The sequence below is a fragment of the Ornithorhynchus anatinus genome, chromosome 3, assembly GCF_004115215.2.
Source record: "Ornithorhynchus anatinus isolate Pmale09 chromosome 3, mOrnAna1.pri.v4, whole genome shotgun sequence".
Classification (NCBI taxonomy): Eukaryota; Metazoa; Chordata; class Mammalia; order Monotremata; family Ornithorhynchidae; genus Ornithorhynchus; species Ornithorhynchus anatinus.
Genome location: NC_041730.1, coordinates 119,298,025 through 119,324,365, shown reverse-complemented (window position 1 = coordinate 119,324,365; position 26,341 = coordinate 119,298,025). Strand labels below are relative to the sequence as shown.

At 44.2% G+C, this 26,341-nt stretch overlaps 1 protein-coding gene across 2 annotated transcripts; it reads right to left on the bottom strand.

The window, feature by feature from the left end:
• Positions 1-22,540, bottom strand: DUSP29 (dual specificity phosphatase 29). 2 transcript variants are annotated; one of them, XM_039911563.1, is made up of 4 exons: positions 22,481-22,540; positions 22,093-22,311; positions 5,963-6,183; positions 1-442 (listed from the first exon to the last, which is right to left on the bottom strand). In XM_039911563.1, the coding sequence occupies exons 2-4, from the start codon at positions 22,266-22,268 to the stop codon at positions 204-206; spliced, it is 636 nt and encodes a 211-aa protein (XP_039767497.1). In that variant the 5' UTR covers positions 22,269-22,311; positions 22,481-22,540; the 3' UTR covers positions 1-203. The 2 variants fall into 2 exon arrangements, with proteins under 2 accessions (XP_039767497.1, XP_039767496.1); XM_039911562.1 differs by having other exon boundaries at positions 22,427-22,506.
• Positions 22,541-26,341: the final 3,801 nt, after the last annotated feature.

Genomic DNA, 26,341 nt, shown 5'->3' with positions numbered 1-26,341 from the left:
TAGCAGCACCAGGAAAATATATTTTGAATAATGCATCATGCTATCCCCAAGTTGAAGACCATAGAGAAGAAATAATGTTTTGGAAAGTTTCCTCTTTCCTTCTCCATCACAAACTCTCTTAGAGGGATATGTCGCATTCCAAATTCCAAATTTCTCCATTTCCAAGTGCTTCAGCCAACCCCAGTTGGCAGGGAGAGCCGCCTTCAGATCTTTTCCTCACAGTTGTCATCTCCGTTAGACTGCCCGTTCCTCCTTTGCAGGACCAATTGTTTGTCCAGTTCTCGGAGCTGTTTGAGAAATCCACGATTGGGCAGAACGCAGCGATTCTTGGCCACTTGTTCAATGGCATCTACCACAGACATATTCTTGTGAATCATCAGGTAAGCTAAGACCAAAGTCGCCGATCGACTGCGGCCCATAGCGCAGTGAACCAGAATTTTATCTGCAGGAGAGAGAGCGACAAAAGAAAATGCCGGGTCGTAAATATTATGCCCTTAAAGTCTGCCTCTGCCCAAATAAGTTCAAGACAAATACATGGCAAGCTTAGTACATAAAGCCTTATGAGAAATCAAGCAACTAGTTAATAGTCTTGATTGCAAATTCCCAACTACGAGCGGTTCTCTAGATTGTAAACTCCTCGTGGGCAGGGAACACATCTACCAGCTCTGCTATACTGCACTCTTCCAAGAGCTAAAGTACGGGGCTCTGCACACAGTCAGCGCTCAATAAATATCATTGATTGATCGAAATACAATTTCATTCAATCGCATTTATTGAGCGCTGACTGTGTGCAGAGCACTGTACTAACCCCACACTTGTGTGAGTAGATGGTTCCTACTTGTTTGGGGATTCTGCCTTAACATTTGTTTCAAAATCACTGCATTGGAGAGATTGTGAGAACCTGAGCGATAAGGTTCTAGGTATGGTGTGCTGGGAAATGAGTTGATGAGGGGTTGCAGGGCTGTGTGTGTGTGTTGCAAAGTGGAGTTTGGTTTTTTATATGGTATTTGTTAAGCACTTCTTCTAAGCTCTGGGGTAGAACCAAGGGGAAACAAGTTGGACACAGTCCGTGTCCCTCATAGGGCACACAGGCTTAATCCCCACTTTTTACAGATGAGAGAACTGAGATATAGAGAAGTTAAGTGATTTGCCCAAGGTCACAAAGCATACGAGTGGCAGAGCCAGGACTAGAACCCAGGTCCTTCTGACCTCCAGTCCCAAGCTCTATCCACTAGGCCATGGTGCTGAGTAACTGCTGAGTTACTCGGATAAACCTCCCTCTTTTCAACTGCAATAGTTTTGATAGAAAAACTATTCTAAAATGAAAATAATTATGGTACTTGTTAAGCACTTACTATCTACCAGGCACTGTATTAAGCACTGGGGTGAATACAAGCAAATCGGGTTGGACCTAGTTCTAGTCCCATGTGGGGCTCACAGTCTTAATCCCCATTTTACAGATGAAGTAACTGAGGCACAGAAAAATGAAGTGATTTGCCCAAGGTCACACAGCAGACAAGTGGCAGAGCAGAGAATAGAACCCATGACCTGCTGACACCCAGGCCCTTATTCTATCCACTATGCCAGTTGCCAAATTGTATGTTCCAAGCTTAGTACAGTGCTCTGCACATAGTAAGCGCTCAATAAACATTATTGAATGAATGAATGCTGCTTGTCAACATGATAGCACATTCCCTCTACCTCTGGGAAAGTTGAGAATGTGCCCCCCCAAATATATCTTCTTCATTTGAAGTCCTCTTCTCCCCCAGCTTGCTCTACCCCGCAAAAAACACCATAGGTTAGAGAGTTGTACACTCTTCTTATCCTTTGCTCACCCTCATGGATCTCTCTCTGTCCACTCGTGAACTGCCTCGTCCTTGCAATATGCTACTGCTGCTGCTGCTGCTGCTATTTCTGCCTGTCAGAGGAGACCTCTGGAGCTATCGAAATTCTTAGAGAAATGGAGAACTAGGTTCAAACTGAGCCTGTGAACTTCAAGATGGCAGTGTAAAATCTGGTCCCACTTGACCCTATAAATTCAGAAGAGTGAAGCAGATTTTCTTTTTTAAAAATAGCAAAATTGTGTAATGATAAACGTGCCTTTAGAGCCCCTTGCTAGGAAAATGGGAACTTCTGTAATGACCTCAATACATCAAAAGCAAAGTCGTGGAAACCTAGAGTTGAGCTGAAGCCAGCAAAAGGTAGGGAAGTCTCAAGCTGGGGTTCCCACAGTCGTCTTGTTTCCCTTCCCCTTTTATTTTTGGCTTGGGTTCTGTGGTTTCATATCCAATTTTTCTTCTTACAAAATGATATTCCATGTAATCTGGGGGGGGGGGTGTTGGTGTAAGAGAATACAGTCATGCTGTCTTTCAAAACAGGTGGAAGGGGAGGGCTAAGGGAGAAGTGACTTTGGTCATTTAGGGTTTTTTGCCCTGATCCGTATGAATCAGGGAAGGACTAGAAGAGATCAAATCATCCACATGCTTTGTGGACGTTAGCAGGATTCCAGATACAAGTCAACTTGGTTATTGTGTCTTTTAAAAGACTGGTAAGTGGGGGACCCTGTATCAGTCTGGGGGAGAGTGTGCAGGATTGTTGGAAGCTAGTCAGTAAAAGAATTATGAACATATACACTTGCTATTGAATGTATTCTCCACCGATACTTCTTTTTAAAATGGTATTTGTTATGCATTTATTATGTGCCAGACACTGTGCTGAGCACTGGGTAGATACAAGCTAATCGGGTTGAACACAATCCGTGTCCCACGTGGGGCTCGCTATCTTAATCCCCATTTTACAGGCGAGGTAACGGAACCCCAGAGAAGTTAAGTGACTTGTCCAAGGTTCACACAGCAGAAAAATGGTGGAGCCGGGATTAGATCCCAGGTCCTCTGACTTCCAGGCCCAAGCGCTTTCCTCTAGGCCATGCTGCTTCTTACATATTGTACAGTTAGTGTGTAAAGGAACTAGTGGGGAGCTTTTAAAGAAGGCTGTCAGAAGCCAAGGATATGATGCAGAAGCTTCCCACTGTGGTGGGATGTAGACAACAATACCCTTGTGTTCTGACCACTTAGCCCGAGCCTATTTAGAGAATCGTTTAGACAAGTGTAAGTCCACCGGGTGCTGCAGATTCACTGAGCTCTTGAAGTCAGGGAGCTGTCAAATGAGACTGACTTCTATGCAATCTGAATGATGACACCTTCTCTCTAGCTCCTGAAAGCCAGGTCCCTTTCCTTGGGCCACACCATCCCTGGTCTGATCAATACCCATACCCCTCTTTCAGTTTTCCCTTTTCTTCAATTAGGAGCCTGCAGCCCTGCTTCAGATATTCCTCAAAATTATGAAAATGTGAACTTGATACTAGGGCCACTTGCCTCTTCACCCAATTGTTTGATAATCCTTTCGTTGCCTACTCATATGATTTAATAGCAACAATCCTGTCTCGCTGTGGCGTGGATGGGGCCCTGTGTTAATCGTCCAGGGCTTCTCCATCTGTAAATCATCTGTAATGTGAGCGTAGTCTCCTTGTCTGTGTGGGGAAGCAGGCTCGGGGTATATTTAGAATCTCTTTTCCATTAAAAAGGCTTTTACTTTTATTTCTAATGGGCTGTTACATTTTAAAATAATTTCTCTTAAAAATGTTTTTAAAATACCCATATCTGAACTTACACACACACATTCATACGCACACACAACATTAAGTCAGTGCAAGAAAGTCTGTGTTTTCTTGGTTGGCTTTTGCAGAATTTTGAAAGTAATGAATTGACTCAATTGTCTCTCTGGAAAATATTCTATTGAAAGTATTATGTCATTATTGAGTTAAATCTCTAAACTTTAGGATTTTTATGTGGCTTGGGTTAAAAAAAAAACTCCCATGCTCAAAGCAGGTTTAGCCTGCCTGCCAATAAGGTCCAATTCATATTAGCATTTCAATTCCGAAGTATCTTCATTGCCTCACCGCAATGAATGGTTAGTGCCCTGGGCCCTGAAACGGTGGCTGATAGGGTCCCCAAATCAGAGTCTCGCTAGCGAATATTCCTTGAAATGAAAAGATTTTGTACAGATGCTGCCTAATGTCTTCACTGCTTGGGTTGTGTGGTTCCTGAAGTAGATGAGTCCCAGAGGTTTCTCTCTCACTGCCTATTTTCAGCGTTTCATCATGATGGATGCCTTTCTGAAACTAGAAACCTTCAACAGAGAGACAGCCACCCCACAGAGCGGGTGAGAGGATACACTGGGCCTAGAGTGAGTCCTGCTTAGGGAGATGCCATCAAGCCCGACAAGCCTCCGGCCACGGGTGACATGTAGTAATGCTACCAAAATACACCCCTCAGCCTATTGCTTTACACATGATATAAATGACCGAGTCATGATGGGTGAACTCTTTTTCACAATTACCCCGTGACCAAGGTCAAGGTATTTCAGTATTTTAGATTGACCATTGGGGTTTTAATTTGAAAAGAAGGATGATTAGTAATTGAGAACTCAGGGTGCTGTTGTTAATGGTATTTGTTACGCGCTAACTTTGTTACAGGCATTGTACTAGGCGCTGGGGTAGAAATGAGATAATCAGGTTGGACATAGTCCATGCCCCACATGGGTTCACAGTCTTGATTCCCATTTGACAGATGAGGGAACGGAGGCCCAGAGAAGTGAAGTGACTTGCCCAAGGTCCCACAGCAGACAAGTGGTGGGACCAGCACGGAACCCACGGCCTTCTGACTTCCAGGCCTGTGCTCTATCCCATTAGGCCTCGCTGCTTCTCTGTGAACTCATGAACTGTGGCTCCTGACTCAAAATCTTAGGGCTCCCAATAGGATTGGTGGTAGTGACCCTCAGCCCCACAGCTCAGTGCTTAGAACAATGTTCGGCACATAGTAAGCGCTTAACAAATATCATCATCATTCTCACTTATCTCCTTGACCTTATACTCCCCTGGCTGTAATTTATTTTATTGCCTGTCTTCTCCTCTAGATTCATAAGCTCCTTGAGGGCAGGGATCGGGTCTACCAACTCTACTGTATTATACTCTCCCAAGTGCTTAGTACAGTGCTCAATAAACACCATTGATTGATAGCTGATGCAAAAAGAAGCAGCATGGCCTAGTGGATAGAGCCCTGGCCTGGAAGCCAGAAGGACCTAAGTTCTGATCCTGCCTCTGCCACTTATCTGATGCATGATCTCAGGAGAGTCACGTCATTTCACTTCTCTGTGCCTCAATTACCTCTTCTGTAAAATGGGGATGAAAACTGGGAGCCCCAAAGCCAGTTGCGTCCAAACCGATTAGCTTGTATCTATCCCAGAGCTCAGTATGGTGCCTGGCACCCGGGAAGTGCTTGAGAAATATCATAAAATAAAAAAGCTAAGGGCAGAGGGTGGCTTGCACTTGTTAAGTGATTCCAGAGTCAAAGTGTCTGGAAGGTCTGCAGGAGATTCTGCAGAAGTTTCTCCAGTGACTCCTGCTTAAGCACCCTGTTGACTTGTTCTTAACACGGCTGCAGACCGATATGGGTTCCAGACTCTGGCCGTTTCACATTGTTTGAAACCTCTGACAAGCTTCACTGCTGGGAGGCCATCAAGTAATGAATTGTAGTGATCAAGCTGGGAAGTTATCAAGACATTAATGTCTCCAGCTCTTTTCAGGCGGAGAACTTAAGCCCCTGCTGTTTTGAAGATGGCTGTTAGAGAGCCTGATGTTCTGAGTTAAGTCTGCTATTCATCAGATCCAAATAAACAGTGTCTCATCCGGAGCTCCCACGATTTCTCATCACAGCCTGTCATTTCAGACTCTCCTCACCGTAGCCTGTAATCTCTTCAAAGTCGCTACTCTTTGTGACAAGGCTCCCTGGCCGGTTTGTTCATAAAAACCTTTTTAGTCCTCTCAATTTACACTTTCCCCCGAGTTAGAGACCCGCTCTTGTCGGCAAATCCGATCCACAGCCCCATGTGGCCCGGTCCTTACTTCCGTCCCTTTGGAGGGCAGCGTGGATGAATTCGGCCGCTGGGTAAAAAAACTCGCTGAGGTTGAAGGTGGGGAGATCATCCGCCTCGACCCCGTAGTATTCGATGGCCATGTCTTTATAGTACTTGGGTCCCGTATCCACGTTCCAACGGCCGTGGGCTGCGTTCAGGATGTGGGTGAAGCCTGATTTCTCCAAGCTGTATCGATCTAGTGCCGTAGCCCTGTAAATAATAATGATGATGATAATAGTAATGTAATGTTGAAATAATAATTTCAGTAACTAAGCTGCCTCTCCAGAAAACCAGCTGAGACTCCCCCCACCTCACCAGTTGTCATTTTAAATAGCTCACGATATGTCTCAGGAGCAGGAGATTCCTGGGAAAGTGAAAACCGGGGAGAAAACCCTGTGAGATTGCCTTCCTGCTGCTTAGCGGCCACTGTCCTGAAGCCCACGTGGGATTTTTTTAAAAAATAAAAAATGGCTTGTGTTATTCATTCATTCACTTGTTTTTATTGAGCGCTTACTATGTGCAGAGCACTGTACTAAGTGCTTGGAATGAACATTTTGGCACCAGACAGAAACAATCCCTGCCCAACAACAGGCTCACAGCTATGTGCCAGACACCGAAATAAGCACTTGGGTGGAAACGAGCAAATCGGGTTGGACAGAGTCCCTGTCCCATATGAGGCTCACAGTCTTAATTCCCCTTTTACAAATGACAGAACCCAATCAATGGTATTTATTGAGCACTTACTATGTGCAGAACACTGTTCTAAGCGCTTGGGAGAATACAGTACTAGAGAATTAGCCGACACTCTCCCTGCCCATAATGAGCTTGCCGTCTAGAAGAATGAGATTACAAGATAATCAGATCAAACACAGCCCTTCTCCTACTCTTGGTTCAAATTCTAAGTAGGAGGGAGAACGATTATTTTATCCCTATTTTACAGATGAGGAAACCAAGACACAGAGAAGTTAAGCGACTTGCCCAAAGTCACCCAGCCGACCAGTGGTGGAGCCAATAAGGGAACCGGAGTTTCCTGATTCCCGGTCCCGTGCTCTTTCCGCTAGGCCACGCTGCCTCCATGGGGCAGGATGGGGGTGGGGAGTCCCATTCCTATGCCACAGCCATATGTGACCATTCTTGGCTCCATCCCTGATGATTTGGCTGGATCATGTAGGCATCTGCCCCACACCTATAAGGGTATCAAACGAGGTAGATCAAGAGTTTGGACCGGGAACACCGGTGCTTGGATTGTTCAAGTGCTCTCCGTCATCCCAGTGGGTAGACATCAGGACATTTCCGCATCTGGTGAAAGGGTATAAGAACCCGGACTCAACTGGGAGCAGAAGACAGCGGCTGGTCTGGGCCTGGCACACCCACCTACTCCGACAAAGGACATCCGCAATTGTCACCAGACCCAATTAGAACAGGGAACTCGGGAGGTCGGTAACCGGCGGAGCCGGGATTTGATAGACAGGTTCCCAGTCCACAAGGAGTCACAGTCTAGAGGGATCTGAGGTTTAGCAAGAGAAGAGAGTGATTGAGAAGGGTGGAGCCAATTAGAGGACAGCCTTGGAGTCTCTGCTAATGCAACCTAATTCGCGTGGATTTTCACTCAAACCTTGAAAGGATTTTGAGCAGCCCAGATGGACACTTGAGAAAAATAGTTTTACTGCTGGGTGAAGGATAAACTGAAGGCAGGAAAAGCAAAAAGAAGCTGCTGCAGTGGTTGGGGGAAAAGGCCACAAGCTTGTCCTCTAGACTGTAAGCTTGTTGTGGACAGGGAATCTGTCTATTATATTAATAATAATAATAATTATGGTATTTGTTAAGTGCTTACTATTGCCAGGCACTGTACTAAGTGCTGGGGTGTATACGAGCAAATGGGATTGGAAACAGTTCCTGCCCCACATAGGGCTCACAGTCTCAATCCCCATTTTACAGATGAGATAACTGAGGCAAAGAGAAGTGAAGTGACTTGCCCAAGGTCACACAGTACACAAGTGGCAGAACCAGGGTAAGAGCCCATGACCTTCTGACTCCCAGGCCGTGCTCCATCCACTACATCATGCTGCTTCTCGATAGTGTTATACTGTACACTCCCAAGCGCTTAGTTCAGTGCTCTGCACACGGTAAGCCCAATAAATGTGATTGATCGACTTTGACTTCTACTAGGGCTGTGACTGGAGGAGGGTCACGGAACGTTAGACCTGTAAACCGTTACTGAGGAAGAATCAGCCAGATACAATGACGGATTACCTGTGAATAGCAAATGAGAGAGAGAATCGAAAGCGGGCACCGAGCGTGAGTGTTGGGAAGAGATGAAGTGATGTTGTTGACGGGGATAATCAATCAGTGAAAGGTGCTTACTGTGTGCAGAGCACTGTTCTAAGCCCTTGAGAGAGGGCAGTACAACAGAGTGGATAGATACATTCTCTGTCCACAAGGAGCTTCTACCGTCTAGAGGGGGTGGGGGGAGCAGACAGGAAAAAGACAGTGATGAGTTCAGTTTTGTGACAAGTTAAATTGAGGTGACAGCAGGATATCCAAATGGAGATGTCCTTAAAATAAGAGGATGGACTTAGCTGGCGAGCAGGTGAGAGGTTAGGGCAGGGACATTGGAGTAGGGAGTCATGTGAATAGAGATCGTAGTTGAGTCATCCACGATCCAGCCAAATCATCAGGGATGGTACCAAGAATGGGCACATATGGCTGAAGTGTAGGAATGGGAGGATATCACTCTCCGTCACCCCCATCCTGCCCCGTGGAGGCAGCGTGGCCTAGCGGAAAGAGCACGGGACTGGGAATCAGGAAACTCCGGATGAATGAATAAGCTCCCCAAGAAGGTGGATGTCAATCGATCAGGGATATTTATTGAGCACTTAACTGCGGGCAGAGCACTGAACTAAGCATTTATAGGTGGATATATGTGGATTCAAAGCTAGAAGAGCTGAAAGCTTTGAGGTACACCAAAGGTGGGAAGAAGAGGAGACAGAAAAACAGTGATCGGAGAGGCAGGACTAGGGAGGAACATTAGAAGTAAAATGGCCTAGTGGAAAGAGTACGGACCTGGGAATCAATGGAGCTGGGTACTTCTCCTGACTTTACCACTTGCGTGCTATATGTCCTTGGGCAAATCACTTAACTTTTCTCTGCCTCAGTTGCCTCATCTGTAAAAAAGGGATTCAATACCTGTTCTCCCTCTTATTTAGACTGTGGCCCCGATGTGGGACAGGGTCTGTCTCCAACCAGATTATCTTGTACTTGCCCCAGCACTTAGTACAGTGTCTGGACCATAGCAAGCCCTTAACAAATGCCACAGCTGTTACTATTATACTGCAATTATCACTATTAAGATAATAGGGTATTATTATTTGTATATACCGTGACCTTGGTGAATGATTGATGGCAGCTGGGTGTCTTGCATTTCTTGCCAAACATTGGCCCAGTGCAAGTCATCCCAACTTGGCCTTCCCGCCAATCTGGTTCACGTTTTTTTCCATTATTTTTCTTTACTTGGCGCATCTTAGACCCACCTCTTCTTCCTGTTCCGTGCCCCTTTCCCCATTCCCACTTTCCCTGCCCTTCTTCAGTGCTTTAAATCTCCATTCCCAAGATTCCCTTGCATTCCCCTGCCCAAGCCCTGAAATGCAAAATCCTCTCCAATGGGCCCATAGCTAGCTCCCTTTGGCTTCTCCTCCACACCAAGCCAGCCCCTGACCCCACTCCATCCAGTGTTTTTTTTTTTAATTTTTCCTGCCATGACCTTCCTTGTCGCTTTCCTGCTATGCAATTCCCTTGCAACCTGTACGACCTGGGTCCCTCAAAGCTTTGCGGTGGTGGGAACTAAGAATTCTCCCCCTCTAGACTGTGAGCTCATTGTGAGCAGGGAATATGTCTGTTGTTATAGTGTACTCTATAGTGTACTAGGTGCTTTGCACTAGTAAGCGCTCCATAAATACAATTGAATGAATGAAATAATTAATTAATTAGATGGCAGGGGAAGGTCATGACAGGTCCACAGGTGACATCGTCAGTATGACTGACATTGGGTATATGTCTGGGTCGAGAAGAAAGACACCCAAGAAAAGGAGTCAGAGGCTAACAGTGGTAGAGGTCACAGAGGTTAATAAGTAGTCAGTCAGGGAATACTGGATCTGACTAGAAAGAAGACTTGGGTAACTTCAGGGAGATCTACCTATTTCATCAGAGGGAGGAGGACGAACTCCAGATTTTAAGGGGTTGAAGGGAGAATTGGAGGGGAAGTGGAGATAGCAGGGATAGATATTTGTCTATTTTCCCAACAGAGCAACATCTGGGGGTCAGGGAAGAACAAGAGCTGATATCCTGTGCCAATACTGAAACAGTATTTGTGGGAAGATCTGATCTGCTGTGATTTTGGAGTATTTCCCCAGGCCCATCGGATTTGGGTGTGCTATACATGTGCTTAGTCCTTGCTCATTTTCTGCCAACCGTGAGCCGCGAGGCCCCATCCCAGCTAGTGTTGGGAAACGGCGCACGTCACCCAAGATGAGACACAATGTGTCCATTGACAGAGAGCGATCTAAATGCAGGCGTTTTGCATTTAAAATATTTGAAAACAGATGATTAAGACAGGGGCCCGGGGAGAAAGGAAATGCTGACAGACTCCCCTGTTTGCTCTTGGCTCTGCCACAGTGTATATGGAGCTTATCTTCTGCTTTCAATTGTTTCCTTTAAAAAATCTGGTTTTCATTCTTTAGACTTGTCCCTAAGTGTGTGTACGACAAACAATGAAAGAATTCTCTTCACGAGTCATGTGCCTGCGCTCAGTCAGCTCCCCTGCCCTTATAACTCAATTCACTGAGCAGGAACTGGGGCCATTTTGCAGTGGGGCCCAACTGAAAAAAATGAAAAATAAACTACCTCTAAAGGAATACCCCTCAAGTAAAAGAAAAAATCAGTGGCTGAATTTGGATTTTGCGAAAGCATTTCAACTTTAAAATGAGTTTTATTCAATAATAATAATGTTGGTCTCTATTGAGTACTAACTCGGGCCAAGATCGCACCTCCCTGCTTTTCCAACCTTGCACTCCCCTGCCTCCCTCCTCTCTCATTGCACTCTGTGTCCCAGAGAGAATGTGGCTGCGAGAGACAAGACTATACGCGTAGCCACAGGCACCCTACTCAATTTCTCGGGAACAGTCCCGTTGTTCTCGAAGAGAGACTCTGTGGTCTCTAGGTGCCCAGCACTGTGCTAAGCACAGGGAAGCAGCCTGGAATATGGATAGAGTAGCCTGGGAGTCAGAAGAACCTGGATTCTAGTCCTGGCTCTGACACATATCTGCTGTGTGACCTTGGGCAAGTCACTTAACTTGTCTGTGTCTCTTACTTCATCTGTAAAATGGGGATTACAGCTGTGAGTCCCATGCAGGACATGGAATATGTTCTGATTACCTTGTATCTATCCCAGTGCTTAGACCAGTGCCTGGCATTAGTAAGCACTAACAAATTTCATTTAAAAAAAAGGGATAGATACAAGATAATAAGATCAGACACAGTCCTTGTCCCATGTGCTGCTCGCAATCTACATGGAAGGAAGAACATCTCATTTTTATATTACAAGTGAAGCCCAGAGAGGTTAAATGACTTACTCAAGATCCCACAACAGGCTAATGGCAGAGCCAGGACTAGAACTTCTGACTTCCAGTCCCGTGTCTTTCCTCTAGGCTTTGCTGCCTAGCTTATGATTTTATGAGCATTTTGATGCTGCTCTGGTCAAGGACCATGTTAAAAGTTGTCAGCTAAAGGCAAATTTCTATCCCTGACCCTTTCATGTCCAAATGACTTTGGAGAATCCACCAAGTTTCAGTAGACATCCTTTATGGAGGAAAAGGGAGTACCTTAGACCAGAGATAATCTCCTCTATAGTAGTAGTTCAACAATATAAGAGCACCCAAAAGCCCGACACGGATGAGTGTGTGGGGGCTTATAAGGATTTCTTCTCCAAGGCTGTTGGATTCAGGCTCAGTGGTTTAATTGTACTACTGGAAAAGAAACCTTTTCATCTGTCCTACTAGTGCTCTCAATTCTTCTACCTGAAAACCTGCCAGCCTGGAATTCGGGGGTGGTGGGGAGGTGGATAGAAAGCTTGAGTAAGCTCTGTCTGCTAACTCCTCATTCTCTAAATTCATCTGCTTTTATAGGCTCTCAGGTTTGTTGCCTGATTTTGGTGGGCCGGAGAAATGCAGCCTCCCCTCATATTGGCACAGAATGGCTCCTACGCCCTTCTCCCTTTTTTCCAAAAATTAAATATACCCAGATCCACCCCCTTGGGCAACCTAAGTGCTCTTAATTTGTAGAGGTTTAAAAGGATGGAAAAATGCACTTTTTGAGGGAAGATCAGTCTTTGACTTCTGGTCATAAGGGGATTTAGTATCAAAATGTGAACCCACTTTTTATTTTGAGAAGAATTACTAAAACTTCCTTTCCATTTTTAGAGCAATCCAGAACCTCTTCTATTGTTGGGCCCCTAGAGCAGACACCTGCCACAGCTTGAGCCCTGAAAGCTTCCTGGGTTCTGACCGTGGTTGGGTCATTAATTTCCCTCGGTGGTAACACGGGATCAGTTATTTCATCATTCTACTTTATTTCCTCATCAGCAATCCTCCACTCTCTCGTGCCTTCCTTTGTCACATTTCTGTAGTTTGTGGCCCAATGGAAAGAGCATGTACCTGGGAGTCAGGGGACATGGGTTCTAATCCAGGCTCCACCACTTGATTGCTGTGTGACCTGAGCAAATCACTTTCAACTTCTCTGGGCCTGAGTTTCCTCATCTGTAAAATGGAGATTCAATAACTGTTATCCTTCCTTCTTAGACTGTGAGCCCCATGTGGATGGGGACTGGGTCCAACCTGATTATCTTGTACCCCAGCACCGAGTACAGTGGTTGGCAAACAGTAAGCACCTAACAAATACCATTATCATTAATAAACACTTGTGAGAAAATTCGACACTATCCCTGGAACCTTTTTCTTCCAGGCAATCATTTCAGACTTACATCCGCAGGGACTTAAATATCAAATGAATCCTGTTTGAAGAACAGTCTGCATCTCATTCCATTACATTAGCTTTTCTTTAAGACTTTCTAGAACCTCCTCCTTTCAATCCTCCCACCTCCACCCCCACTCACCCTCCCCTCCAACATACCATTACCTGAAACCCTATTGACTCCGGGGCCCATAAGAGTTCAAGAATCAAATGAGAGAGCAATTCTCTTTGCCCAACTTTAATCCATCTCCTCACCAAACATTTTAAGGACAAAAATAGCTCTGCTGTCATCCCTTGGTTCCTCTCTTCTAGTTGATTTCAAATTCCAGGAATAGATTTTGATGCTACAAATTCACTGCCTTTCTCGGAAGTGGTTTACTTTTCTCTTGCGTGCTGCTGAGAATCAGCTTCTGCCCGAAAAGGGCCAGCGTCTCCTGAGATGGAAGTGATGTTAAGCGGCCTTTTATTTATTTCCTTATGTGCCCCTTCACCTTCTGCTTATCTAATGATTGCACTTACTCACTAGAGGCACCACATTGCCACATCTCCCACCTCCCAAATGTGGTGCAATCTCGAAGAATAGATGTGATCTGTGGTTGCCATTCTGTGTTTGTGGCTCCATTAGCAGTGACCCTAAAAGACCTTGCTTGAGAACCGGCTACCAGTCTTCTGCTTACCATTCCTCCCTCCACATCATCCACAAGTTCTCTCTGTCTCTTTCCTAGAGCCCTGGAACCTCAGGACAGGGAGGCTTTAAGTTATCTCAGATTTTTAAAATGCTACTCTAAGACTCCCTGGAATAAGCATCTTGATCCTAGTTAAGAATGATAGTACTCTGAAGAGACTATTTCGTAGCGAAGATGTCATCGCTCTTGTTCTAGTTTCTTTCAAACTTCTGGAGCTGGCATCCTCAGTTTCAGGGAAATAGGGAAATCTACTAGTTTGGCACCTGCATTATAGCTCCAAAAATGCCAACTAGCTGAAGCTTGAATACGTTAAAGGGAAGCAAGAGAAAGGGGGCTGAGTAGAGAAAAGGTAGGTCTGTCAATACTTATTGTGCCCAATTGGACAATCTCTGCTCTACAACTACAGGTGGAGTGTGTAGATCTGCAAATCTTATTTTTCAGGGATCTGAGATAGACACTTCTAAATTCCTATTGACATGCAAGTCATCAGCCTCTTGGCACAGGTTTTCCTTTCCTAAAATGGATTTGAGAACTGGAGAAATTTTTTTTAAAAAAGCAGAGGATGGATTTTTTGTCGTTGTTGTTGTTTAGTGTTGTGGTGTTCCCTTGTCCTTTCTTGGGGGGTTGCTGATGAGGTAGAGGGTAGATCATTTCTCTTTCACCACGTAATGAGCTGAGTTAAGTAGTTCACCCCAGTCCACTGTGGCTTTCTGTTCTGAGGAACCATCCATGTTTGATCTGCTTCAACCATGCTTTCATTTTGTATTCCTGGTCTTCTGGGCTATAACATCAGACTTGCTTATTTCATGGAACAGAAGCTATCACAGGCTTTGACAATCTGCCTGGATGTTGGTTTCAAGTCAGGAGAAAGAGGAACGCAAAGGGACTTCTCGAAAGATACATCAGCCTCTGAGAGTTGAGCTGAAATCAGGCATGAGATGCTGATGATGACAGGAACTGTCAGCGTTGCAATTTTTTAGTGACTCAAGAAATCAGCTCCTGAACAGATTAGCACTTTAATATAAGTGGCAGATACAGCCTGGATACTCCTTGAATTGTCACCAAGACACTGGAAAGGGACTTGCTTTTTCGAAGGTTGATAGACCTTTCGTTAACCTATCCACAGAGATCTTGCATATAGAGTTATCTCCTTATTCCATTAATTGTAGTCTTTGGATTTTCCAGATTTGGCAAAAGTAGGAACTTAATAAATACCATGGCTACTACTATTGTTCAAGACCTATGGGAGGAAACCAAATACTGGGTCTGCCACTTATCTGCTGGATGATCTTGGGCAAGTCACTTAACTTCTCAGTGCCTCGGTTACCTCATCTGTAAAATGGGGATTAAATCTTCCTCCCTCTTACTTAGACTGTGAGCCCCATGTGGGATAGAGACTGTCGAATCTGATTATCTTGTACCTACCCCAGAACTTAGTACAGTGCTTGGCACATAGTAAGCGCTTAACGAGTTCCTTTAAAAAAATTAAGGAAATCCTAGTTGTTAAAATGGGGGCTTAGCTATGGCTGAGGTCATGGATTTCCTTGAAAGCTATGTTTGGAAAGACTGGAAGAGGGAGGGCAAATCGGAGCAAACCTGTAGGTTGGGGAAGGGTTTAGGAAAAGGCTAATCATAAAATCCCCTTCAATTTCTAGAGTGGCTCTTCTTCCATCATTCTCTGTTTCACTTGGGTTTAGGACACAGATCATGTTGGGGAAATCTGACAAGAGGAACTGACTATTGACAGGTCAGATTCAATATTGTTTTTGTTGAGGGCAGCTTTGGCTTAGGTAGCTGAACATGATGACTAGTTACCAAACTCCTGAGCTGGGAATCTGTAAAATGAAGTGGAAAGTACAGTCATCATGGGGAGGAAAGGAAAGGGAGCATCAATCAATCAATCAATCAATCAATCAATCAATGGTATCTACTGGCTGCTTACTGTATGCAGAGCACCGTACTAAGCACGTGGGAAAGTACAGTACAAAAGAATCGGTAGACATGTGTCCTGCCCACAATGAGTTTACTGTTTAGGGGGGAACATAGGCAACTAAGGTTTGTGGCCAGGCTGCTCCTGAATAGCACCCTGCCTTTGGAAATCAGTAGCTCAGGCTTTTATGTGTGTGAACTTCACACTTCCTCCATCACGATATTTATATATGTTCCTATCCCAACTGGACTAAATAAAAGATAGCACCACCTCTACTCTGAGGGTTCTTCCTCAATGCTTTGGGTTGGTTCCTATGATTAAAATTAGAATTAAATTTAAATGAAAATTAAATTAAAATTAGAAGATTAAAATCTTCTAATAGAAAATTTACAATATGAGCTGAAAACAGTATGAGGCTTTCATTGCTCGGGGGACCAAAAAAGCCTCACAGAGCTCCCTTTTGCCTCTGGCTGCTTCTGTGGTAAAACTGAGACACGAAAGGACTGAGGAGCTGAGCTGGATTGAGTGTCAGGGTCGAGGCTTCACTGGCTTTCAGTAATTTACCATTCAATAGGTGTTTTCAAAGCCTTGTTCATTGCATGGAGTGGAAGGAGTCCTACATCTATATCTAGAGATAAAATACTGAAGTAGAGACTAGCTGGGAGGATGCTAAACAGCATCTGCGAAGCAGCATGGCCTAGTGGCAAGAGCACAGGCTTGGGAGTCAGGGGATGTGGGTTCTAATCCTGGCTCTGCCACGTGCCTGCTGTGTGACCTTGGTCAAGTCACTTCATTTCTCTATGCCTCAGTTACCTCATCTAGAAAATGGGGATTAAGATTGTGAGCCGCACGTGGGACAACCTGATTACTTGTATCTACCCCAATGCTTAGAACAGTGCTTGGCACATAGTATGCGCTTAACAAGTACCATAATAATAATAATTGTTATTATTATTATTATCAATGAACACACGTGACATCTATTACTTCGGACTTGGCAGTTCTTCACAAAGGAAGTATGTGTTTTTGTGGGAGAGATTTTCCCTCTTTATTTTCACTGGCTCTCCTTTAAATCTGTGCCTTAACATAGCAAGAGAATTTGCATACACTGATGAAGCATAGAGCTATCTCGTATAGAGTTGCCCATAATGGAAAGGTCTAACCCAAAGCACAGGCAAAGTCAGTTCACCTGCTTCTGGGCAGCAGTGGCATGGGAAATAGTCAAAAGAGGATGATCAAGTAATCAAAACATTGATCGAAGACAATGGCAGAGTCTCAAGATTTTACTGCACAGAAGAAGATAATGGTAAACCACTTCCATACCTTTACCAAGAAAAACTCTATGATTACACGTACCAGAATGACTTTATGACAGAAAATGGGACATTCTGAAGAGGGTGTGTCCATGGAGTCGCTATGATAATAATAATAATAATAATGTTGGTATTTGTTAAGCGCTTACTATGTGCCGAGCACTGTTCTAAGCGCTGGGGTAGACACAGGGGAATCAGGTTGTCCCACGTGGGGCTCACAGTCTTAATCCCCATTTTACAGATGAGGTAACTGAGGCACCGAGAAGTTAAGTGACTTGCCCAAAGTCACACAGCTGACAAGTGGTAGAGCCGGGGTTCGAACCCATGACCTCTGACTCCAAAGCCCGTGCTCTTTCCAGTGAGCCACGTTGCTTCTCTAGCCACGTTGCTATGGGTTAGAAACAACTCATAGAGGGGACTGTGTCTAATCCGATTTGCTTTTATCCACCTTAGCGCTTCGTGTAGTGCCTAGCACAGATTAAGCACTTAACAAATACCATAATTATTATTAATTATTAAACGACGACGCCATTTAAAGATTAAGATTTTCACTGGGAAAGCCGGAAGGGAGTAAAAAGCCAGTGGCTCTTAGTCGAATGGGAAATTTGGGGTCATTTATGTTTAAAAAAAGATAGGGAACTACACACGTATCTCTTTTTCTTTAGAAAAGCCAGTAGCATGCTGCCTTGTTGACCTACAAATGGAGAGTTTTAGCTGGACTTTTTCATGGCATTTGTTAAGCCCTTATGACGTGCTGGGCACTGTTCTAAGCACTGGGGTACATACATGGTAATCAGGTTGGACAAGTGTCTGTCCCACATAAGCCTCCCAGTCTTAATCCCAATTTTTACAGATGAGGTAACTGAGGCACAGAGAAGTGAAGTGACTTGTCCAAGGTCACACAGCAGACAAGTGGCAGAGCTGGGATTAGAATCCAGGGCCTTCTGACAGACTTCTGATCTACTGGTAGGTGGCAGGACCTTCAGTTTCAACAATGTGAGGAGAGAATTGTCAGTCTAAAGGTCAGAGGTTGGGGAGGGTGAAAAGGACAGAAAAATTAGCCTAACTTCAAATAGATGAAATATCCACTAACATGGAAAGAGATAAGCTTAAACAAATGGAGGTGAATGGGTTTTCTGAAGATCCGAATGGGAAAAGATGAAGAGAAATCTCTTGATTCTCCTAGGTGGTTGACGATGGAGACTACTCTCGGCTTAATGCCCTGCTGCACAGATAAGCACTGATGGTGTCATTTTGGAAACATAAGCACCTACATTTGACTAAGAAGTTTCTCTCTCCCATTTCAGCTACTGACTTCACCAGATGCAAAGATGTCCTAAATCACAGAATCTGAAGGATGAAAAGAACTTGGAGATGTCATTTCCTTGCCATTTGAGAAACACTTTACATACAGGAGAGGAGCTGAAAATATATCTTATTTCAAGACTCACAGAGGAGATTTCTCAGTCTTCCTTGAGATGATGACGAGGAGGAGGAAGCGAACAGTTCTTGACACACAGTAAGTGTGTAACAAATACCATAATAAAAAGAATCTGGGGCTGAGAAGGATCTTGATAAATCAAAAACTTGGAGGTGTGGATTATATTAGAAATGTGATTTTTGAGAGTTAATTGTATTCTTTATAACCTAGTCATTAGTAATGGTAGTAGAGTTGTCCTTCAGAGGGAAAATGAAGCTACCTTTCCCATCTTAACCTTTGGTGTCTGAGTCATTAGCATAACTGCTCTGAATAACTTGGGTATTTTGTATTTTATTACACTACTCAACCCTCAGTGTCTATATGGCTGCTCCAGGGAGTTGAAAATTGATTGATTTATCTGGGTTGTTTTGGATGATGGTTTGGGTCATTAGCAACATTAGATTATAAAGCTTTTGGAGGTGGATAGGTCAAGCTGTAAGAGTTTTACAAACAGTGAAGAAACACACTCTAGAATCAGAATTTCAGATATTTGGCTATGGTGGTGCATGTGATTCCAAAATGAATTCCAAAATATACCCAGCTGTCACCAATGCTTACTTTTCCCCATCGCACCCCACGTAACCCTGGTTCTCCTCTCGCTTTGGGACCCAGAAGGGGAGATCCCAAACTGTGGAAGGGATCAGAGTGGTATTGTCAGCAGCACTAAATTCTCTGTCGAAACCTAGTAATGTTGGAGCTATTTAAAAAAAATTTTAAAGTAAAAAGACTAGAAAGAGAATGGAGGGAGGTTGACAGGAAGATGTGTTTGGGTGCAGAAAAGGGAAACAGCAAGCCAAGTGCTAGAAACCATGGAGGGCCAGGATTGGGTGGGGTAGAAAATGTCTCTGTTTACTGTTATATTGTGCTCTCCCAAGTGCTTAGTACAGTGCTCTGAACACAGTATGTACTCAAAAAATACAACTGACTGACTGAATAGCCAGGAAAGGGAGTGACTGCCCTGGAGATTCCCCAAAACTGAAATCTGAAAGACAATCACTTCAAGAGATAATGAGTCTGCTCGGCTGACATGGAATCATTATAATTTATGTTTCTGTAGAGAAAAATGGTTATGCTTCAGTTTGGCTTTGAGAATTTGGATAGTCTTTGATTCAGGAATTCTGAAACCTGGTCCTGTGGGCCATTTTAAGGTGGAGAGAGAGAGAGAAAGAGAGAGAGTGTGTGTGTTTGCGTATGTATGTATGAATGTATGTGTGTATTTCACTGACTGGTGAAAGTCACCTCTGAGTGTGGAGGGGTGCTGAAAAGGCCAGTATGGGTCCCAAAGTCTCAGCCAAATTATACACACAGAAGGATTGTCCTTTGTTATGTTCTTATGTTTGATTTTTGCAATCCCTCGTGCTGTTTCCTCCTTTGCCTCCTTGTCTTTTGTTTCTTAGAGAGCTTTTACTCAAAAAGCTTTTACTCTGTGTGACCTTAGACAAATACCAGCATTATTATTCTTTGTGCCTCCGTTTGTCATCTGTAAAATGGAGATGAAAACTTACTTAGACTGTGAGCCCCATGACTGACATGGTTAGAACAATGCTTGACACAGAGTAAACCCTTAGCAAATACAATAATACTAATACTAAAAAGAACCACTCCTGTCTTGACAACAGTACACCATGCTAGTCTCTCCTTGGCAACTGACTGCCAGTTTTCAGGTGGGATGCAGCATTGTCTGAAACTTTGTTTTACAGTTTCCTTAAAACCTTTCCTCTGCCCTCCTTGCTTTCAGAATTCCACCCAAAACAAGTGTTTAGGAATCCTGTTTTGCTCATTCCTAGTAGAAAGAGCATGGACCTGATAGTCAGAGGACCCTGGTTCTAATCCCAGTTCTGCCACTTGTCTGCTGTGTGACCTTGGCAAGTCACTTCACTTCTCTGTGCCTCAGTTACCTCATCTGTGAAGTGGGGATTCAATACCTGTTTTCCCTCTTATTTAGCCTGGGAGCTCCATGTGGGACCTGTCGATCTTGTATCTACCCCAGCGCTTAGTACAGTGCTTAGCAAATAGTAAGCGCTTAACAAATACCACAATTATTATTCTCCTTATATGTCCCACCCAGTATAGCGTGCTGAGCTGAATACAGCATAGGTGACTAATCTGGATGGAATAAAATCATTCAAAATAATTATTTCCCTTAACCCCTCCTTTTAATAGCTAGAGTTGTTCAACTTTCTTCTGTCCTTGCTCCATTAAACAGTATTTGTGACACAATATTAATTCTTTATAGATTGATGCATTAAATTCATTGTAGCCATAGAGAAGAATCCCAGAGTCCAGTAGCTAAGAAGCTGATTTTTCTTTTTTTTCTTTTTTGTATGCTCTGGGTTAAGTGCTTACTATGTGCTAAGTACTGTACCTAAGCACAGGGTAATCAAGCTAATCAAATTGGACTCAGCCCATGTTCCACCGTCTTCATCCCCATTTTACGGATGAGGTAACTAAGGCCTACGGTCACACAGCAGACATGTGGCAAAGATGGGGTCAGAACCCGGATCCTCCTGACTCCCAGACTGGTGCTCTATCCACTAGGCAACACTGCTTCCCTCGATTGATCGATTGAATGATTACCATTGTAATCAATCCACGGGAAACGCACCTTCAGGAGCTTTTCCCCTGCCAGACAAAACTCTGTTTCCCAGAGAAATCTTGTAGATTTCTAGGAAGCCTCTCCTATTTACTTGCAGCCCTTAATTAATGTTTACAAATAAAACCACTCCCTGACCAGTACTCCCAGATTCATTCCTCAAATTCTGAAAGCTGAACAATTTTCACTTGGAAAATAATGACAAAATACTCGTTAAAAATAGACGCCCAGATATCCATGGATTGTTTCTTCCCCAACCACATGAGGGATAAAGGTAATAGTTTTGGTGAGCTAGTAACAGTGACTGGGGAATTTGTTCAGTGCTTACTATGTGTCAAACACTCTGCTAAGCATTGGTGTAGACAGGATCATCAGTTCAGACACAGTCCCTGCCCCAGACAGGACTCACAGTCCAAGTAGGAGGGAGAACAGCTATTGAATCCCCACTTTACAGAAGAAGGAACTGAGTCACAGAGGAGATTTAAGTGTTTTGCCCAAGGTCACAGGAGGCAAGCAACGGCACCAGGATTGAAGCTGAAGTGGGAGATGGAAAAGGAGGTAGAAGATGAGCTGGGAAGGTTGTCCCTTTAGATCGTGAAAGTCAAGGCCTGTTGGCAGGATGCCTAGAGGCTGGGCCCCAGATTACTTATATCTAGGCTTGTTTGCTCTCAAAGAGATTGGAAACAGCAAAGAAACAATGTTTCATGGCTAGGAGGTCTTTTGATGTCGAGCACCATTCAAGAGGGGCAGATTGGATTTCAACTCTGGCCACCTCATCCGGCCACACAACTACCTCCATCATTCGCTTGTCATTCATCTGTTGGAAGTGGTGTTGGGAGCAGAGAGAGCTGGAAGTATCCTCAGCTCTGCCCAAGCGTGTGTTTCCATGTCCCATTTTGGTTAGGATGCATTAAGTACATTAGAGAATGTGATTTGAGTTTAGGCGATGGTGTTTTTCAAATACTCTGCTTGTGCTCAATGTCAGACAGGGGTGGATTCTTTAATGTTGGGGGTTCTCCTTTTTTAGGAAAATGGGGTGTGTCATCCAAGCCTGACAGGTTGATTCGAAGGTGGATTTGGGGAAGTTCACTTACTCGTCTCCAATGTAGAGTTTAGGCCAGACCTCGTTGACGTGAGAGTACTTGGGGCTGCCTTTCCAGAAGAGACGCTCCAGTTCAAACGCCCCTGGGGTGCAGTAATCCTCTTCAGGATCCGCCTGAACGGGCCCATACATGTTCTTCAGACTGGTCCTCCGCTCTCCTGAACACATATTTGTGCCGAGAGATCTCCCGTTTACGTTTTCTGAGCTCAAACTGTTGAGGGAACAGAGTTGGGAAAGCAAATCTCTCAGAAAAGAGGCAAGGAATGTGGGGCGGAGTTGGACATCGTGTAGTTACCCCAACATTTGACACGGTGCTTGGCACACACCAACTCAAGCCTAGTGCTCCCTGTCCCGCCTCTCTCCTCTCCCAGCCTGCTGACCAGCAACTCAGGCTTCTCAGATGAGAATGGAAAGGAAACTGTTATTGGCGGTTTAATGGTCATTTCTGAACATTCTAGACCACCCCCACCCATCTTTGGCCCAGCATCTCGAAGCACCTCATTTACATAATGTAAGCAGAGGCAATTTGCCTATCTTGAGGAGCTGGTTGGAGTTGGTTCAAAGACTTTTTGGGTGTCCACTGCCTCCCAGTTCGCTCCCAGAGAGGCAGCTTCCTGCCTATTTTCCTGTTTTTGTGCATGTGGCCCATCTTTGCAGGAGGCAAAATGAAAGGAAGAGGGGGAATCAAGCGGAAAAGGCAATCTTTCATTCTCCATTCCAAAAAACAGACTCATTTGGGATTATACCCTCATATGTAGGTACTGATGCGTAGATGAGTTGGAACAGCCACACACAAATTAGGAACTGGAGGAAGTCAGGTTATGGCCAAATCAAAGTTTTAATAAAAAAGGGAAAAACCGAGGCTAAGGAACTAATCACAACCATGCTGAGCGTGTGAAATGTTTGGCACTTGCCCTGAAGTATGAGATCAGAGGAGAGCAAAGTGTGACTGCTATTTCATTATCAATCAGTGGTTTCTACTGAGAATTTACTGTGCGCAAAGCACATGGGAGAATACTTAGAGCCGGCCAATACAATCCCTGGCTCAGATCCCTATCCTATCCCTATCCTCATATCAGGCCGATAATTGCTCTCTCTGACTTCAAAGCCTTCCTAAGGGCACATCTCCTTCAAGAAGCCTCCCTTGACTAAACCCTCCCCTCCTCTTCTCCCACTCCCTTCTTCATTGTTCTTTCTTGTTCCTCTTTCATCCTCCCTCCCATCCCCACAGCACATATGTATATTATTGGTATAATTGGTATAATAATCAATCAATCATGATTGATTGATTGATTGATTTATGCTAATGTCTGTCTCCCATTCTAGACTGTGAGCTTGTTGTGGGCAGGAATGTATCTGTTGTTATATTGTACTCTCCTAAGCACTTAGTTCTGTGCTTTGCACACAGTAAATCTCAATAAATACGATTGAATGAATGAAAGAATGAAGGTCACAGGACACTTAAAACTGTTGTGGTTCAGGAGACCATTTTGCCCTGTTCCAAAGGCTGTGTTGGACCATGTTACCCAACTTGTGTAAGATTTGCTTCTTTGGCTAAAGTGAATTTTGGACACATCTGTGTTATCTGATCAGGGTCACTGCAGAAAGCATAAGGACACAGTGTGCTTCTGTGCTAGCTACGTGAACACTAGAAATATGAGATACAACACTGGCCTTTGTTACCTGCAGAATATCCTCCAATGGGCTAACAGACGAAGGCCTAGTAATAATAATAATAATGGTGGTATTTGTTATGCGCTTACTATGTGTCAGGCACTCTACTAAGTGCTGGGGTGGATACAAGCAAATCAGGTTGAACACAGGAACCTGTCCCACGTGGAATTCACCGTCTTAATCCCCATTTTACAGATAAAGGAACTGAGGCACAGAGAAGTGAAGCGACTTGCCCAAGGCCACACAGTAGACAAGTGGTGCAGCCGGTATTAGAACCTATGAACTTCAGACTCCCAGGCCCGTGCTCTATCCACTAAACCATGCTGGCCTTGGATCTGGCTTCTAGGTTCTCTGGTTTGGAACTATCTTTTGGGCTTTTCACTGGGATACTTTCCTGTTCAGTCAGAAAACTTTGGAACACAAGAGGGAGAGAAGCAGTTAACTTAATTTGGGTTGCCTAGTTTTGCCTTTTGACTCTTAGCTCGTGTGGTCAGGGAACATGAGAAGCAGCGTGGCTCTGTGCAAAGAACCCGGGCTTGGGAGTCAGAGGTCATGGGTTCGAATGCCGCCTCTGCCACTTGTCTGCTGTGTGACTGTGGGCAAGTCACTTAACTTCTCTGGGCCTCAGTTCCCTCATCTGTAAAATGGGGATTAAGACTGTGAGCCTCATGGACAACCTGATTACCCTGTATCTACCCCAGCGCTTAGAACAGTGCTCTGCACATAGTTAAGCGCTAAACAAATACCAACATTATTATTATTATTACCAACTCTTTCGTATTGTACTCTCCCAAGCACACAGTAAGCACTCGATGAATGCCGTTGTTGGATTTCACAAGCAATATATGTGGGGGTCGTCCCTCTTCCTTTAAAGGAAAGGAGAACTTTGTTTCAAGAAGAGATTTGAAAACTGTTTCCACGGTGACTTGTATACATACCTCCGCCTCTTCTGCTGAGATGTAACTAAGATCTAGATTGTAAGCTCTTTGAGGGGAAGGATCATACTTATCAAACTCTATTGCATTGTATTTAGTACAGTGCTCTTCACACAGTAATCACTTAATATAGTGCTCATCACATAGGAACCAATGATTGCTTGATTGATTCCAAGAAGCAGCATGGCCTCATGGAAAGAGAATAATAATAATAATAATGTTGGTATTTGTTAAGCACTTACTATGTGCAGAGCACTGTTCTAAGCGCTGGGGTAGATACAGGGTAATCAGGTTATCCCATGTCAGGCTCACAGTGAATCCCCATTTTACAGATGAGGTAACTGAAGCACGGAGAAGTTAAGTGACTTGCCCACAGTCACACAGCTGGCAAGTGGCAGAGTGGGGATGAGTTTGAGAGTCAGAGGACCTGGGTTCCAATCCCAGATCTGCCAATTGCTTGCTATGTGGCCTTGCACAAGTCACTGAAGTTCTCCTTGCCTCATTTTCCTCATCTGCAAAATGGAGATTCATTACCTGTTCTCTCTCCTATTTTCACTGTGAGCCCCATGCGGGACAGGGATTGTGTCCTACCTAATTAACTTGTATCTATCCCAGCACTTAGAACAGTGTTTGACACATAATAACCACATATATCATAAAAAGAGAGAGCAAGAGCAAGCTGGGCCTTAACTCTTTCAACCCTGATCCTCTTCCTGGGCACTGACTTGGAAAAGCCGAAAGCAGGAGCATAAGGCAGTTTCGAACGCCAATGTCCTTCCAAAGGGGAAAATTCCAGAGGCACCTTGGGACCTGGGAGAGAGATTCACCTCCTACAGATCTTCAGTCTTCTCTACTTTGTCCTTCACAGCCGGCACTCTCTTTTGGGTTGTTTCCATGTGAGCTGTACCTCTGAAAAACATCCTATCCCATTCCAAGGGCTGAAATACTTCACTTTGGGTTCCAGACAGACTAGGAAGTAATGTGGCTTAACCGAAATAGAGGGGCATGCTTTGGACGCCTGGAATTAATTACCCTGGAGCTTGGAGTTGAAGGGGGAGGAGAGAGAGGCTTGTACTCTTCCAGAAACCACAAACCTAAATCATCCATTTTAAAGGTTGCTTTGTGTGCACCCCGCTGTCTATACCCCAAAACTAGTTCTTCCAGACAGACAGGGGAAAATGTGTTCACTGAATCACAACTGGAATTTGATTAGAAATCAAAAATCTGCTGCAACTGATTTCCTTCAATTTGGTCATGGCTCACTCATGATCAGAGAGCGTAGTTTAAGGTAAACATCTGGTCCGAAAGCACACAGAACATGGATAGCAGAGCAAAATACAGGAACCGAGACACCTAACTCCTCATTTGCTAGAAAATGAGTAGTTTGTTGTTCTTTCATATTTTCTGGAGCCCAGAGTAGAGAAGGAGGGAGGAATATTGGATCCTGAATGTTTATTTACTACTTTTTTCCTAACCCATTGCAACCTACAAAATACGTCCCGGTACATAGCTTTTAAAAGTTAAAAAAAGTTCAAATGTTATTTTTGTACAATAAATTACTCTTTAAGGGTCATAGAGTTGAGTGGCAGCCTTGTGTGGATGTGTTTTTTCTTTTAATAACCAGTTTCCTAT

What these genes read in the sequence shown, in the direction of transcription:
- DUSP29 (XM_039911563.1), bottom strand. Translation starts at nt 22,268, where the DNA reads ATGTGTTCAGGAGAGCGGAGGACCAGTCTGAAGAACATGTATGGGCCC. An exon ending in AAACTCTACATTGGAGACGA is followed by an intron (nt 6,184 to 22,092) that starts GTAAGTGAACTT and finishes TATTATTTACAG; the next exon opens with GGCTACGGCACTAGATCGAT. An exon ending in TGCCCTCCAAAGGGACGGAA is followed by an intron (nt 443 to 5,962) that starts GTAAGGACCGGG and finishes TCTCTCCTGCAG; the next exon opens with ATAAAATTCTGGTTCACTGC.